Consider the following 18,572-nt stretch of genomic DNA (forward strand, 5'->3'; position numbering starts at 1 on the left):
TTTCGCACCAATACTAGGTCCCCAGGACGGACATCATGTGGCTTTACATCAGTGTTGTCAGGGAAGGCTGCGGCAACCTGTGAACGACATGATTGGAGTGCAGACATCAAGGAGGCAAGGTAATCTGTCAACATATTGCAATCAACATCAGTAATTTTTTTCGGAATGGGCGTCCCCCACATATTCGGTGGTCTGCCAAAAACCACTTCGTACGGGGATAGCCCTGATCTCGAATGGGCAACCATTCTCATATAGAATAGTGCCACGGGCAGGGCGACTATCCAGTCGACCCCCTTCTCCTGACATATTTTTGCGAGGCGGATCTTTAGTGTCTGGTTATGCCTTTCTACAAGGCCTGCGGCTTCGGGGTGTCGGACACAATGGAATTTCCACTGGTATCCTAGCAATAAAGAAACTTCTTTCATTAATGCGGATGAGAATGGCTGACCGTTATCTGAGTACACGACACGAGGCAAGCCGTACCGTGGGAAGAATTCACGAACCAACTGCCTGGCAGTGGTCGGAGCAGTGTAATCTGGGACTGGGTATGCTTCGGTCCAGCGGGACAGAGCACAAACAACTACGAGAACATATTTAAATCCTCGACAACGGTCCATCTGGATATAATCCATCTGGAGGACTTCAAAAGGGTGATCGGGAGGATGAAATCCACCTTGCTCTACAGGGACGCTTTTACCTGGATTGAACTGACAACAGATCATGCAAGTACGCACTTTCTGTTTCGCTGCTGCTCGTAAGTGTTTATTGTTCCAAAGATTTTGTAAACTGTCTAACATCGCTTTCTCTCCTAGATGTGCTGGACTATGTGCTGTATTAATCATGACTTGAACCATAGAGTCAGGGAGAAACCATGTAGATTTTCCCTTCGTCATCCAACCTTGATCTGTCTGGATCCCTCCTAGTTCAATCCATTTCTTTATTTCTTCTGGGGTAGCATGTGTCTGAATATCGATAACATCTAGTGTGGGATCTCTGACTGTCATACAATGTGTCGGTCCGGTTGTCTTTGTCATGTCAATTGTCTGAGTGTGAGTCAATGCTGTATGTTTTGCTGTCTGGTCTGCCAGGTCGTTACCCTGGGAAACAGAATCTGTGACTTTAGTATGTGCTTTACACTTCATGACGGATATGCCTGAAGGCAGATGTATTGCTTCTAGCAGTGCTTGAATGAGGGGACCATGTTGGATCTTGGCACCGTGAGAGGTCAGAAAACCTCGTTCTTGCCATAACATGCCGAAGTCGTGTACAACTCCGAACGCATAACGGGAATCAGTGTATATGTTGACATTTCTGTTCTTGGCTAGTATACAGGCTCGGGTCAGAGCAATAAGCTCTGCCGCTTGAGCAGACAGTGTATCGATACGATGTGTTTCTTTAACTTCGGTTTCAGTGGTCACTGCATATGCGGCCACTAATTCTCCTGTACTTGTTCGCATGCATGAACCATCCACATAAAGTGTCAGGTCTGGATTTGTCAATGGAACATCTGTTAAGTCTCGTCGGGGCTTTGTTACTGCATTAATGATCTCTATGCAATCATGCGGGGCTGGATCTGTCATAATTGTAGGTAACAGTGTTGCGGGGTTCAGAATGCTGCAGCGTCTGATTTCTATGTGTGGCTGGAATAGTGTTAATTCGTAACCTGTCAGTCGTGCTATGGTCAAGTGCTGAGTCTGGGTTCTATTTAGAAGAACCTCTACAGAGTGTGGAACTTGTACTGTTAACTGATGGCCTAAAACAATTGAATCGCTCTGTCTTATTGCTAACGCTGTTGCTGCTACTGACTTTAAGCATGCAGGGAGTGCCTGGGCTACTGAATCCAATGTACTTGAAAAATAAGCGCAAGGCTTATGTGAACCTGCTTGATCTTGAGTGAGGACAGACAATGCTGTACCATCACGTTCTGTAACAAAAAGTGTAAACGGTTTGCTGTAACATGGTGTCGCTAAAACTGGTGCTTGGCATAATGCTTTCTTTAATTCCTCAAAGGCTTGTGTATGTTCCTGAGTCCAAGGGAGGACAGTCGAGGTTGCTGCCTCCTGCGTCGTTAACTGGATGAGTGGTTTAGCTAGAAATGCATATTGAGGAATCCATTGTCTGCAGTACGAGGTGAGGCCTATGAAGGCCCGCACTTCCTTTTGTGTCTGGGGTCGTGGCATATTTACAATTAACTGAATGCGATCGGGAGTGAGCTGTCTCCCCACTTTGGACAGCAAGTGACCCAAGTACACAACTTGCTGAACACAGAATTGTAGCTTCGAAGGAGACACCTTGTGTCCCTTGTCTGCCAGAAAATGTAGAACTGTCAGTGATGCTTGTTCACATTCGGGCTCACTTCGTGCGGTGATCAACAGATCATCGACGTATTGCAGTAAAGCTGTGTTAACTGGCATTTGAATACAATCTAGTTGCCTTTTCAGTGCTTGACTATAGATGCTGGGGCTTTCTGTGAATCCTTGAGGTGCGCGGGAAAATTTGAAACTTCGTCCATTTAAACTGAATCCGAAGAGATATTGGCTCTCCGGATCAATAGGTACACTGAAGAAAGCGTTCTTGAGATCGATTACAGTAAAGAACGTTGCTTCTGAATCAATAGCAGTCAATAGGGAAGAGATATCGGGGACCACAGGGTACTGTGGTACAATACATTTGTTCAGTTCTCGAAGATCAATCACCAGACGATATACTGGCGGTGCATTGGGGTCAGTACGTTTAAGAATTGGGATGATAGGTGAGTTACAGATATTGGAGTCAGTCTCGACGACCACTCCTTGTGCTATAAGCTCTTCAATGATTTCCAGTAAAGCCGCTACAGCATCGGGTGGTAACTTGTATTGTCTGATTCGTGGTAGAACAACTCCTGTCTTGAGTGTAACGCGGTATGGGGTGATATGCATGCAACCTACATCTGTTGGGCCTTTGGCCCACAAGTGATCTGGCACATTTTTCAATCTGACATCGAATTCTCGCAACACATAGTGACCCTTGAAATCCCGTAGAAAGAGTCTAACTCCCTCCGGGGAACAGCAGATTATAGCTCCTAGAGCCTTCAATGTCTTAATTCCTAACAGATTTTCTGGGCATGAGTTCGTAAGTAACAAATCTGTAACTCGTGATAATGGACCCACAGCCAACGGTACTGGTTCCGATACTTCATTTACAATAGGCTGTCCTGAAAAAACAAGGGAAACATTCTGTGAGCCTGAGAGGGGTGCCCCTGGGACTTCATTATGGCTGATTGTGGTGCGGCTTGCCCCCGTGTCAATTAAAAACTTTCTGTCTTTTCCCAATACGTGACTGTGTACATAAGGACCTTCTTGATCTACAGGAATTTCAATAAGAGGCAAGCCACCTTCCCTCTCTAGGCTGTTTCATGTGTATCGGGGGTAATCTGGATATGCAGATTGGGCATACTGGTACATCTGTTGTGAAACTTGCTGAGTCGCGGCAATGGTCTGTGGTACTGCTACTGTCTGTGCTGTATGAGATGGGGCATGCATAGGCTGTGTATTCTGCATGGGCTGTACATTTTGTGAGGTCTGTTGCTGGACCTGATCTTGTCTAGGCGGATGCGGTCTCTCTTTAGTTTTCCCTGTTGCTATGTTATGTTTCAGAACTGGACATTCATGTACGTAGTGACCTGGCTGCTTGCAATAATTGCACGTTCCTTTAACGGGAGCTGTAGTGTGACTTGTCTGGGTCCCACCCTTCCTATGACCGTCGGCTGGGACCGTCTGAGCTACTAACATTTTCATCTTTGTGTCTTTCATGCGTTTCTGTTCCTGATCTTGTTCTTCTCTAATTCTATTCTGATGGTATTGTAACATTTGTAACATCTGGGATGGCGTATTTGCCTGCCAAGTACTTTCCACTTTGTACACTCGGTTTTTAACTAATGGTAGGGAGTTCTCGACTAATTTTGATACAAAAAGGTGTGGATATGACTCACTACTTGGTTTTAGGCCACTATTAATAATGAAACATTTCTCGAATCTTGAATAGAAGTCACTAGTATCTTCATCATGTTTCTGTTTACAGGACAAGATGGCGTCCCAATCTTCCTTTCTAGTTGTCAATAATCTTGGCAGGACCTGTACTATTAAACCGGGTAATGCTTTAGTCTTATCCCCAAGGCCTACCCCTGGGACTCGTTTGCTTTCTTCGTCTTCTATTTCTGCCCATGCAATCTTTTTGTCCCCCACCTCCCATTCCTTTTCCTTTAATTTCTCGTAGATGCCCGTGGGCAACAGCACCTTCAACATTTTCATGATATCCTCATACGTGTAATCCCCCATTAGTAACATGTCTTTAAGCTCTCTGTGAAAACCTGCAGGGTCTTTATCATGACACGGAACTAGTTTCTTCATTTCTAACAGTTCTAACTTAGTCAGTGGCGTGTGTACATATACACGTTTCAAGAGGTGATCCGCACCCATAACTGGGTGTACTTCTCGTAAGGGGTTCTGGCTTTCAATGCCACTCCCGCATTGCATGTGGTACATTTTCCTTTCTGGAGGCGGGGCGGGAACATATTCGGAGCTTACGAAAGTGTTATATTTATGTCGTTGTTCTAGAATTATTTGTATTAACTTGGTACTGAAACCTCTCCATCTATCCATGAGTAGTGCTTCTAATGTTTCGTGTAAGGGACCTGGATCAGAATGTTGGTTTCTGTATTTCGTGAGGAGGTGCTGCATCATGTATACACCTGCTAATTTCTGTTCGTCTGGGGAAAGGTTCAGAAACGTCTGTGCTAAGGTGTCATCATTATATATGTCTGGATTTTCGGCCCATAATATGGCTGACCGGGCCAGTTCTTGTTCATCCATCGAATTGAGTACATGGTACCCCATTCTTTCTCGTAGTCTTTTATCAGTCTCCTGGAACTGATGTTCAGAAGAATTCGGGTTTGTTAAAGCAGAAAGAAAAACTCTCTTGCTTTCTGGATGGATACCTTTCCTAAGGTAAGTTCCCTTACCTACATATGCTATAGTATCTGTAGCTCTTTCTGGTTCTTCAAGTTCTTCTTCCTCCTCGGAGGAAGCTTTTTCTTTCTCTTTCTGGTGTACTGCTATCACTGCTTTTCTAATTTTCTTGTACATACTGGCTATGCAAGTTCCCTTGTCATGTTTTCCTTCAGCTATATTTTGACCCCACTTGTTCAGTGCATCTAATTCACTCTGATCTGTTCCAGGCCTGTCTCGTTCTCTTATTAGACAATTTATGAAAAATCGTAGTATCTGTGCTTGAACGTCAACTTTCTGTTTCTCCATGGCATCCTTGATACTGTCAGGGTCTTTCCCTGTCTGAACAAACTCATATATTCTATCTAGACGGTCCTTCATTCCTACATAGCATAGCAAGATATCAGTAGCAGATCTTAACCGTAGTGATGCCAAAATCATTAGATCGTCCTTTCCGGGTACTGGATCATATCTGCAAACTGAAAGGTTTTCTTTTAATGCGTCAAGGCGGGGTGACCTGAACATGAGAGGACTCTGCATATCCCTGAGATTGAATCTGTGTGTTAATGGCGGGGTCCGAAGACCCGCGGTCGCACCTCCTGAAGCGGAGGCTTGGGCATTATCTCCCTGTGGAGTCTGTATCTGAACTTGAATTTGTCGTTTAGTAGGATCAGGTAGACGTGGTTTCGGTAGGTCAATTTTGGGTGCGGGAAGTAGCGGGGCTGGCGGAACGGGGGAGGTCTGTCGCGGTACCGGCGGAACATGATCTGGGGGCGGGGTGCCACCCCCGTCCCTGTCAGTAGGCAAGGCCCGAACAGGCAGATTGGTGTAAGCCGGTGCTACATCCTCTAGATAGGAATTTAGGAATATGTCTTTAGTAGTCTTATGCATTACTTTAGTTGGAACTAATGGCGGCGGTAAGTTTTTCGGTATTTCTGATAGGGCCTCAGGTGTACCCTCGGCCGCGAGATACATACCGTTTACGAGATTGTTTCGGGCACGGTCTATTTGTTCTGTTTTTACTCGGATCCCTTCAGTAACTAATTCGTTTTCTTGGGCTTTTTCTGATTCTTTAAGTCTGTCTTCTCTACGGAGTGCTTTCTCAGCACGCTTATGTGATTCCTTACGCCAAAACTCTATGGCGTCTTTCTGAGATTGTCTAGCTTTCTTTTTCCATAATGCTTCTTCTACCTTCATGATGCACTCGGCATCCCATGTTCCGGTAGCAGGCCATCTGTGTCTTTCGTCTAGGTGTTTAGTATAGTCGGCCCATAAGTCTAGATACAATATGGCATCTATGCCATGTTTGTGATACATAAAGTTACCTGGAGTGTCCCTAGGGGGAATAGGAATTTCTTCCTCCAGTATCCCTTTCCTAGTTCCTATCTGCTTTAGCTTGTTGAAAAACGGCATCTTGTTTACTTATTACTGAATACTCAATCCTTACTATTTAATACTGGATACAGCTAGTTTATACAAGAAACACAATAATGCACATTAAAACGGTCACATTCATACCACGACATTAATCACATGAAAAGACATTTGAGACATAGATGACTACCCCCTATACTGGATGTACTGCAAAACAGTACAGATACACTGGTGTAACAGTGCAGAAATTCAGAAATTCAGAATACTGGATGTACTGCTAAACAGTACAGATACACTGCCTAAAAACAGTGCAGACCGGACTTGTGTACCCAAACCCGTCTAGATACGTCCCAGCAATGGTACTCACCGGGAAGCACGGAAACAGAAGGCCTCGGAAAACTCGGCTGGACTGGACTCGACTCGGCTCGACTTCGGAAAACTTCGGAAAACTTCGGAAAACTGGTGGGCCTCTTGACACCTCGGACCTTGCTTCTTTCGGCTAGGCTCTGGTCGGGATCCTCCGCACTCCTCACCGCCTCGTCTGGGCACTGATCGCAGTCTTCGTCACCTCCGTGGGTCAGAGGGAGATGCAGGAAATCCTGCCGGTACGCGTAGTTTCCATCTAACTGATGGCAGGGGACTGAGCTTGCAACGCACCAACCGGCGCGTGAGGTGGGGGAGGGGTCCCTGTTCGGGCGCCAAAATGACGTAAATATATAATTTACTCTCTTAATTTCTATGCAGGTAAGTACTTAATCAATAAAATCGGAAAGAAAGAACCAGAGTCCGTGGTGTTAGAGTTCTTAAGGGTTTTATTCCTCAAAAAGGAATGGTCAGGACCATAATATCATGTTCTTCCCACCGCAGGGGTGGAAGAAGGGATAGAGCGCTACATTTTATTGACAGTACATAGCTTATATACTTAATTCAGGTCATAGGAAACAGTATAGTAGGCGTAACGGCTGAGAGAAGACAAGATAACAGTATACACGTGTTACTAGTACGTAATCAGAAGGCGTGGACTAGGCGTGAACTAGAGGTGTGTGCTAGAAACGTCACAGATGGGTGTCACAAAGGGGTGGCACTAACAGAAATGTTGCAATGTCAGCAGAAATCGGAAGCTTGGATGCGCGCGCAGCTGCATGACGTGTGATAGACGTGAAACTGGAGGGGTGCAGGGGACTTGACATTTACACTGACGGAAAGAGACAGAAGTCTGGCATGTCAGATCAACTTGTACTTCTATCATATCTGATATCTGATGTTTAGGAACCATATTATCTGGACGGAAAGGTCTCTAGGGCAGAAGCTATTCTATACTAACTGTGGATGCGTGTATAAGCGCCTAAGTGTCTGCATGAGAATATGTGGGGGCACGGGGCCTTTCATGGAAGCATGGTAACAGAAGCTATGAATTACTTGCACTGAGACAGGTCGGCCCTTTGGCTCTGCAGCTGGGGAGGATGTTTACTGAAGCTAGTAGGCAGGAATGCATTTTCGAGGAGCGGAACAGATAACTCGAAGGTTATAGTCAGTCTTGGCAGAAAGCAGGCTGAGCTGAGCGCGAGGGGCCGCGCTGGAAGTAAGTCAGAGTTCACGGGTACAGAGGCAGCCTGGGCTGAGGCTGTCAGAGCCAGAAGCCAGAAAAGAGGCTCGATGGCAGAAATTCAGGGCCTACTTTGCCAGAGCAGGAAAACATGTAAAGTACACTACAAAAAGACGGTGGCAAAGCATACTTAAGAACGGGTTATTTAATCCATTCAGGGTGGATCTGAAAGAGGACAAGTTAACGTTGGACGCAAATGTATTTGCGTCTTCATAGCTGACACAGGAGGGAAGTTACATGCACTTTAAGCTGGTACATGGAGTCGGTGGGGTACGCGCTAGGGAACACAACTTGACCATAACATTTATATTTCCTCAAATTAAACATTAATTACCATTTATTAATTACTGATTAATATATTCATTAAAAATATCAAATAATATTTAATAATATTTAATTACCAATTAATGATAAAACAACAATAAATTACTTTTCAAACCCCCAAAAATGTATTTACAATAATCACCAATTAATAATGAATATTCAATAAAGTAATAATCAATACCCAACAATACATTTAATAATTACTTAATTAGATTTCAATTATTTCCAACACTATTCCCCTATAAACGCACAACACACTCCAATAATAAAATATTACACTTAACATATTTATTAATTAATCAATTAATACAAATTAATTACCAATTCATAAAAATTAATTAGCAATTAATAATTAATTAACATAAATATAATTATCAATACCAATTAATGAACATAAATTATTACTTAATTACAATTAAATTACTTCCCCCAATATTCCCCCATAAACCCACAACCCGCAACAAAACTTTAATGCAAAAATTAATTATAATTTATGAATAATTCCTGAAAATTAATAATTAATTTAGTATAATTAAAGTACTTCCCACCCTATTCCCCTATAAACCCACAACCCATTACGGTACTAAAACACAAAATTAACTTAAATAAACATTATTTACATATACAAATTGTATACATATATTTTTAAACCAGCAGAACACTAAACAACACACATATAGCACATACATATTAAATACAGAATAAAATACATAACAATAATATAAACATCGATATTAGTAACATCGATATTAGTAACATCGATATATTTGATATCGATATTACTAACTTCAATATTACTTACATCGATATAAAAAAAATCGATATTACTTACCATAGGGTCGATATTCTGTCCATTGATATTCTTAACATCGATATTCTGTCCCTTCAATATTGTCACCTCGATATTAGTGTAGGTCGATATTTTATTTTTGATATTTTAACTGCTCACCCAACTGGATATAAGTTCAGGGTCTCTGACCCAACCAAGACAGTACACTACTGGAGCTGCAAAGAACTCTGCCAGGAAGAAAGACTGATGTACTGCTACCAAAAGTGCATCCTGCTGGACTGCTACTCTGGAAGAAGTGTTCCTTCTTCAAACTGCAGATCGGGGCCTTTATTTATGAGGACCTATGCTGCCATTTGCGTCAGTTTTTTGTGGAGCTGCGGCAGCGTTAAAAACGCACCACACTGCCCCCTATTTACAAAGTGATGCATCTAGGCATATGCGTCACTTTGTAAAGCTGTGCACTACATTATACCTGCATCAGGTAAAAAATATGCATTGTGGGCGTTCCCACACAAAAAAGGCTCATAGAAGTGGCGCAGTAAAATCTATGAAATTTAACTGCACCATTCTACAACTTCACTGCATCATATTCATAAGCCTGCTTTAAGCAGGTGTAAGGACTGAGGCAGGGCTTTTCATATGGGACTTGCCCATGTGTGCTGACACCATTACTGGAGTTGCATTAGTTTCCCGACGCACTCCAGCAGTGTTTTTCTTTATTGCGCCATCAGATATGTCAGGATTCGTAACGTATCTGTTGACTCCATGCGACATGGAGTGTCATAGAACAAAAAAGAGGATGGTGCAATGAAAAGTGACACATCACTCTTTTTAATCAGTGATGCAACACTTTTCATAAATAAGAACCCACTTTTTTTGCTGTGCCTTCATGAAAGAAGGGCTGATGGTCAACTCAAGAAATGCTGAAGCCATTCAGAATGCCCCACCATCATGTAACACTATAGAAGTCATTAAATACAAGCACATGATCAAATCTAATTAAAAAATGTTTTTTATATTATGAGATAATTCCAACTAAACTCATCCATGTTTCAGTTATTCCTCAATCAGATGCTTTTAGCAGTATCATAAAGCCACCAAAGACAACGTTCTTACTCCTGATTGGATCATTGAAATTAATTTGAGATACTGGCACTAGATTTTGGGTGCATAACTCAATGAATATTGTACTTCAAAAACCAAACCTATTACACCGGTGCTCCAATATATGAGGCCAAGGCACTGGGTTCAGCCCTTGACGGGGCAGGATTGTGGGGATTCTCCAATACAGAGGAACTACCTAGAGTTGAAAATACATTTTTGAGAAATCCTGCTTTTGTCTATTTGAGATCTCCTCTGTATACACTCCTCTTGAACTTAGGAGTAAGGGGGTTGGTGGACAACATCACGTCGCACCCATTACTGTAATAGAGCCATCTATGGAATACTCCTGAACTCACCCACTAAGGTGCCGATTCCGATCTTGGTCGGTAGGGCAACGAATCGGGTTTGGCATTAGCGGATCCGATTCGGAGACTGAATTTCCGTCCGAGTCATTCACGGGTCCGGACGACGAAGTACGATGCAAAGAAGCGCAAAATCTCTGTCCGAATCGATTCCAGGTCCGAACCGGTCCGTACGACTCGATCACAAGCAAACCGTGGTGGGCAACTGAGACGATTCACGACCAAGATAGTACGATGCGCGATTCGGACAGCCGGATCGAGTCAGAGCCTCCGGCTCGCAATAGCTCCCGGAGTTGGGATTTGGCAGTCTGCCTCGGACCCCCTGTTACCCTTAGCCTTACAACTCTGACACAGGGGGAGACCCATGGGTCTCCCCAACATAGGCATGTATGGTGCGGATGGCACCGACACATACCCACTGTAGGGGGCACACTTGTCCGCGACATACCCATTTAGTCAATGGGAGCCCATGCATGCATTGTACGACCGGCTCCCATTGGCTTCTATAGGAGTCCGACCGAACCGAGTCCGACTGCATACAGCAGCATCGTACTCGCATGGTCGGACTGCAAGAGTCCGGATCGGTCGCAAAACACCCCGGATCTGGATCGGTCGGAGTGCTTTCCGACTCAGATCGGAATCAACCCCTATGTTGTGACCCGCAATGAAATAATGTATTAATATTTCTTTAGCGTATTTTTAAAGTGCAACACTTATCACCTAGGGGATTTCACAGCGCTAAGTAGTTACCCAACCTATCCACTGAACAAAAAACATCATGCAGTCCATTAACCTGGAAATCTGACCACTTTAACAAGATCCCTGGACATTCAAATATTAAGGAGATGCTTTTAATTTTAATTCCTTCTGTGGGTACGAGTTTTTCGGGGATCAGGTGTCTGTCACATTGGACAAGAAGATATATTTTCCATTTCAGATTGGGCACCATACCGTTGAGAGCGTTCACCTCAAAATGGGCCACTGGGGGAGTTGTTGTTGTCCAGCCTGTAACACGTCAGAGGAGGGCATGTCACATGTTTTCTTTTTTACTGAAATTCCAAGCCAGAAAATCACATTCTGTCACTGCTTCAGGCCCTGAAAGTCTGCCGTAGGAACATGAGGTATTAATTGGGGAGATGTGAGTCCTTCCCAGGAGATACATCCTTAACATTGTCAGGTCCAACAAATAAGTTTAAGAAAATAAATCTGAACTTTTCTCTGGTGACAATGGCATGGGGCAGCCAGGTACAACTCCGGGAAAAGTATGAACAACATCTAGCATTACCAAAACATATAAAAGTCAAAACAACACAATAAAACTCCTACAGCTAATTTCTGAAAATCAAGACAAATTGTTGGGTAAAAAAAAAGATAAAATATGATCAAAATCCATTAGGGAAACTGAAGATATTATTTTTTAATTGTTTGAGGCATAAGACTGCCAAGAAAAAGGAACAGCTTTTCACTATTATCAGTTGTCACTCTTCACAGTTGGTCTGGACCTAGGTGCAATTTAAAGCCAACCATAATGGGGCATAGATCTTATTCATCAGGAGGTTATCCAGGTAAAGGTTTTTCCTTCCTTTGTTAGGGAGGTCAAAAGTATTGAGCAGCGCAAGGTGGAAGACTGCATCTGCTTAAGTCCTCTCCAAGTCGGATAGTTATGGAATGAAGTCCCAATGAAGATGTTGGTTTAGCAGAAAAATCCCAGCGCAAAAAAAAATCACATTTATCATCTTCTGAAGTCCTTTCAGCATCTCGATACTTTTCCCACATTTTCATGGTGAAGATTTCCATATTAGAAATTATTCTCCAGCGGGGCAAGCCTGGAAGATGTATCTTGATACCTCAGTTGTGAGAGTAAATTGAAAACTTTTTGCAGGTGGTAAAAAGCTCTGAGTGGGACCGAGCTGATGTTTTGCCCGCCAAAGTCAAGTCTTTTGGAAGATAGTCTTTGAAGGTTGAAAATACTTTAAGAGCCAACTTTCTCTTCTGTTTGGAGCAGATGCTGTTGGTCAATTACCAAGACCTTAGGCAGCACTTCAGTAGTGACCCCTAGTAGGGCCCATTGAGAGTCAGGTTGTAACTGGTCAGCACACACTTCAGGTAAATACCTCTTGTAGTTTTTGATGCCCCTGTAGACACGCAGGAGTTCAGCCATATCAACCTGGGAATTCACTTTTCAGTCTTCAGTACATTTGGATCAGGTTAAACCCTTCAGGTCTCCAAGGAGGTCACAAATAGAAAATACTCTCCTGAATACCCACAAGATGAGATGCAAGAGCAAATGTTTCACTTTTGCAGCACATCCTATTTGCCTTATGACACACCATGAAATTGGGTTGTTGGTTGTTGGCTGACTGGGACTGGGGCTTGAGCCCTGGTCAAGCAATAGAGACAATACCTGTCAGGGAGAGCCACACAAAGTTATCAAATTTACCTGTTCTCAGACCTGGGTAGCTTGGCACAAAAAGCATTCAGGCTTAACTTAGAGGCAATGCTAAACTAATTATTGAGCATACAAATATTAATAAAGTGAAAACACAACACAAGGAAAATCCCTAAACAGGGTAAATTGTAATAAATAATTTGACAACAAAATAACAGAAATCCAATCAGTGTCACCAGAGTTATGATTTTTTAAAGTTTAATGTTCAGTATAGCAAATAAAAGGAAAATCACCAACCATGGGCATCCGGTCATGCTCGACTAGGGCAAAGTCAAAAGCTAAGGTCGGCCATGAAGGAGGATGGAATATACGAAGTGGATTGTGCCCGATCAGTGCTAACCTTTGGACGCATCATTGTCTTGAAGAAAAAGTATCTGAGAAGGTAGAAGCACAGTGGGGCTAGGCTGCAGAATTTTCCATGCAGAGAGCTTCATCATGGATAGCCGTGGAGAGAATACATGGTGAAGATCCTTACCTTCAGGGTTGATTACAATGTCTTCTGGAAAGCAGTCCAATTGAATCGGATCTTGAATGCGTTCCAAAAGACTCAGGTTCGAGGAGTCCAACCGACTGATTACGGTAAGTACAAACACCTTTCGGTCGGACAACCATTGACTCCAATGAGAGCCTCTGCTATTAATGGAGACACAGGCTCTCATTGAAAAAAGGGGTGGTTGGGGAAAACCTTGCACCTGGTGGCAGGCATCCATGGTGCCTGCCACACTGTGCATGCAGGGAAAGGGGGGACCCATGGGTACCCCCAAGGCCCTGAATCAGAGGGCCCCGGGTGAAGGGAGGCCTGCTACAGGCCCCCAAAGTCCGATTCCGACAGCCGATCTGTGTCAGACAACCGATTTGGAAGGGCTGTCCGAATCCTACATCCTAATCGCTTGTCCGGAAAAGCAGCCCGTAGACCTATACGTGTCAGTTCCGACCAACATGTTACTTGGAACCGAGTCGGACAGTTCAAACAGCTTCCAGACATCATGATCGGTTGTGATGGAAATATGTCTGAGTTGGTCAGAAACAAGGCTTCTGATTCGGATGCTACCGAATCGGATGCCGTTCGGAGCCTTTCCAGATAGCATCATAATCGGGCCCTTAGTCATCAAGATGGAAGTCAAAAATCTCCAGCGGGCGAAGCAGAAAGTTGTGCCGAAGAGAAATACCACTTTGGTGAAGCGGCTGCAGAAACAGATTTGTTGCTACAGAGAAGTCTTTAGCGGGAGAAGCTGCAAAGTCAATCCAACCAGTGATGCACCATGAGCAGATAGGCAAGCAGGTTGGCGAGCAGGTTGGTGACTGTCTCCTCCCGGTTCTCAGATCACTTTTTTGGCGTATTTGTGCCTTTTCGCACTTTTGGAATATGGCCATCTGGAGGCCTTTAGCACCACAACCAAGGGTCCAAGAGTGGATGGAGACTTCATTGGTGTTCAGGACTCACTCAGGCTGGGTCCATGTGTGGGCTCAAGATGGTGGGAGCCTGTTGTGTTCCTGTGTCTCAGAACAGGAGGCCAGCACACTAGCCCTAGGAGTCGCTTTTGGAAGTCTTGGGTGCAGGTGAAGATGCAGGGCTCAAGAGCAGGGCTGGCCTCCGAGGATTCAAGGCATGCTCCATGCAACAAATGAGACTGTCCATGTACAGCAGAGGTCTGGTAGAGTGCACAGTAGGTCACAGCAGCAGGTAGTCCTCTGAGAGTCCTTCCACAGGTCTAGTATTGAACTGAAGAGTGGGTCAGACAGCCCTATATTTATACCATTGTGCCCTACTCCTAGAAAGTGGGAGATGTTTCTGGAAAACTTAAAGTTCTGGAATGTCCCGGCCTTCTCTGTCCTGTCACCAAGCTGGCTGCATTGACAATGCAGGGTCATTAAGGCTATTGTGAGGAGACAGGGCGTAGCCTACTCAAGTGCAAGTGGGGTTGAGCTCAGCCCCACGACAACCCATCAAGCCAGTTAATGACTGATTTGGGCTCCGCTAATCCTACTATTGTCTGACTGTCTAAATGAATGCATTTTTATTGTATCAAATGTATTAAAATAGTTATCACAATAGAAAGAAAACATTAAAATCACAAACATATCTGCAAATATTCCATAAGAGCAGCGTTTTGATCACACTTACTTAAGACAACTATAAGCATAATCTAACAATGTAGTTAGTTTCTTAATAAATGTACAATCTGAAGTGGAAAAGCAGTACTCAAGAGCACCTTTGATACATCTCCATTCAATTAAATTAAATGCTTTTTTTCAGATGTTTCTTTTGTAGCTCTGGTTTCTAAGAGGAATTGACAAAGTCCTAACTGTCAGCTACACCCAGGCATATGACCCAAGGCAGGCGGCAGGCACAAAGGGTTAAGGGCAGGAAAATTGAAATTTTCTAAAAGTGGCATTTTTGAAATTGTAGTGATAAAATCGACTTTACCATTAAAGAGGGTTTCTCTTACAAGTCCATAGTACCAAACATGAGATATCAACCTCCTCTCATTTAGGAATTACAGTGTATTAAATGTAATAAGGAATCCCCAATGTTATCCTAAAAGAAGGGTAGGCCTCACTATACTGAAACACAAACTTGGCAGTTTTTCACTACCTGGATATGTAAAACTTAAAAGTACATGTCCTACATTTCAATTACACATTACCCGGCCCTCTAGGCTACGTAGTACCGGTCTTAGAGAAGGAATGAAAGGGGAGTTTAATGTTCGGCAAGGGGGTTAAATGCCAAGTCAACATGGCATTATGGCACTGCAACAGCAGGCCTAGGACATGTTTAAGAGGGCTACTTAAGTGGGTGAACTACTTAAGTGGGTGACACATAGTGATTCAAGCCTACTGGTAGTATTTACATTTACACGCCCTGGGTTTATGGCATACTACTCAACAAGAGAATTACAAGTACATTAAATATGGCAATTGGGTATAAACCAATTTGACCATGTTTTAGGGAGAAAACACAAACACTTTAGCACTGGTTAGTGGTGGTAAAGTACACAGAGTTCTAAACCCAACAAACAAATATCCAGCAAAAATTAGGAGGAGGTAGGCAAAATGTTTGGGCATTACCCTGCAGAGAAGGTAATTTCCAACAACAATTATCATAGAAAATTCAAATGGCAAACTTTCTGCCTTCCGAGATGGCTGATGGCATAACCACAGGTGTTTCTAAGTAAATAAGCAGATCTTTCCTCCAGAGCCACAACAAACTGACCTGAGGTGAACTTCCTCTCCACTCAAATAGATCGAGACTAGCGACAGTTGGACCTGGGATCAAAAGACTCCGCCCTTTAGTAGTTCACACTTTACACTAAAGTGTGAAAAGGGGCAGGCTTCGAGAAATAATTCACACCCAGATCATCCTGCCAAATGGTCTAAGTCTTTGTTTCTGATCTAAGGTTAACTTTTACACCTCATCAACGAGAAAGCTATGACGAGGGGTGTGGTTGCAGACAGACTAATGCTAATTAGCCAACTGGAGCTTCAGGCAGGCAAAGTCTTACTTTTTATACTTTACTTTTCCTTTATATTATCTAAAACTCCATTGAATTTGATTTTAAATATATATTAAAAACAGTAGTTGGATTTACTTTATAGCTTTCTTCAAATCAAAGTTAGTAAAAATATTGTTCAATTGGTATTTAGTAGTTTACCTCACAGAAAGAGGTACAGCCCTTTAGTGGCAGGAAAATGCCCACCTTAAATTATTATATGTTCCACATTTATACATTCTGCATGTTACATTATTGGCTTAAAAGGCTTACATAGGGGTGACATACTTTGCTGAATGCCCCTGCAAACTGCCCAGCCTGCCATTTCAAGTGAGGAAAGAGGATCTCTCCAGCACTTCAAGCCCTGACAGACTGTGAGACCTTCTTGGTCTTTAGAGTGAGGTAAGTGCAGCTTGCTAGCTGTTTATACTCCAACCAGCAATGTCAAAGTCAAGCAAGGGAAGTGCATTCTGTCAGTCTGATAGTCCGAGCTACCTATCCGGCACTTCAGGCAAGGAAGTTGTATCAAGGACACTGATCAAACCCAGGAAGACAGTGCTATGTTCCCAGCATTTCACGCTCATCCTGTCCTCACTTGTTTCTTTTTTGGGAGTGCTTAAAAGTACAAGACAAAACTTGCCACCAATGTCTGGCTGCCCACCGGTGGCAGTGATATTTCTTCCCAGTCTCATTAAGTGGGTGAAAGATTCATGTATGTCTTCAGGGCCCTGTTGTGAATGCCTGACAGATGTGAACACATCCAAACATGCATCTATGAGTCCCACCCTGCTATTTAGCTTGTATTTGGTTATTATGATATTCACAGTTAATTTAGAATTTTTTTACGTGCTTATTTATATTTTCCAAACATAATGAACCTCACAATAATGTAAATGAAATGAAAAAAGAATAATTAGAAAATTAATATCTTTGATGCTTTATATTTTTTATTTTTGTGTTTTGATATATTTAGCTAATTAAATGTTCTTGCCTACTGTTCATGTACATAACATAAAAATACTGTAACAAGTAATTACAAAGTGAATAAAATAACAGGACATAAGCAGAACATTCCCTTTACATTTTATATATGAGCAACCGTCCAGAGCACCTTCTGATGTAGCCCCCACTCTTTGACTGCCCCACAGTTCCAAATGAGCCCCCTTCCCAAGGAGGACACAAAAGGTTCCCCTTCCCTTCTGCAATGACACAGACAGGCTCTGTGCATGACTAAGGTTCAACCTGACAGCCCTGCCGTTCACTGAGGTCAGGCTTCACATCAAGCTAATAACTGTTAATAAATGCTAATACAACTAATATATTTCCTTTTTAAATCTAGACTTGATACAGTCCTAATGTACCTGTGTTTATTTCAGGTGTGAAAATGTGGAGTTTCATTCAATAAAGAAGCCACTGAAGAACAAAGGTAACATCATGTAATGAATTATGTTTTATCTCAATCCCTTTTTACCTGATGAAGTCTTTATAAGACCTGCAATTTAGAAATTGAAGCTACACCTGACTAAGTATTCAGGAGAAACCAGCATTGCATCTTGATACAGGCTGTACTGATGCGTTGCATGGCAAAAGAGTATTTAAAGAGGCTGTTGTAAAGCAAGACATTGACACATGCGATTCAGAATTGGTGTCATTACCAACTCACATAATTCACTTGGAAATGGTAAACCATGATCCATTGAAATTAAAACATCATGTTAAATCTAGGCTTTGCAAAGCCAACGAGTTTAGGAGGAGCCCTTGAGATCCAGGCACATATGCTTTAATGATATCCCTAAACAATTCTGCACATTAAAGAGGAATACTTACTGCTTCCATACAACGTGAATGGAGTTTTGAAAGGAGATAGTGGGACGTTTGAGTTCAGTGCACTGGCCAGTATCTCCACTGCAAACTCTGGTCAGTGCTAGTTTTTTTTCCTCCCTAAAGTGTGGAATAATTGCTCAAAATGTGATTACTGGGCACTTTTTTGAGCAGTTTTTCTCCATTTTGTCAAACAAAAATGCTGTTTCCTTCCTGCTTTTAGCATGCAGAAAGTGTCACTGGGATTTCCACCTGATGTGAATTGC

At 42.9% G+C, this 18,572-nt stretch overlaps 1 protein-coding gene across 1 annotated transcript in view; it reads left to right on the forward strand.

Annotated features, from left to right (window-relative positions):
* LOC147718090 (E3 ubiquitin-protein ligase TRIM39-like) overlaps positions 1–18,572 on the forward strand; it is a 148,900-nt gene that overhangs the window by 72,325 nt on the left and 58,003 nt on the right. The window contains exon 5 of the mRNA XM_086919241.1: positions 17,862–17,911. Within this exon, the coding sequence (XP_086775367.1) occupies positions 17,862–17,911 (50 nt within the window). The remainder of the gene's footprint in view (positions 1–17,861; positions 17,912–18,572) is intronic.

This window comes from Lissotriton vulgaris, chromosome 4_2, assembly GCF_964263255.1.
Source record: "Lissotriton vulgaris chromosome 4_2, aLisVul1.2, whole genome shotgun sequence".
Taxonomy (NCBI): domain Eukaryota; kingdom Metazoa; phylum Chordata; class Amphibia; order Caudata; family Salamandridae; genus Lissotriton; species Lissotriton vulgaris.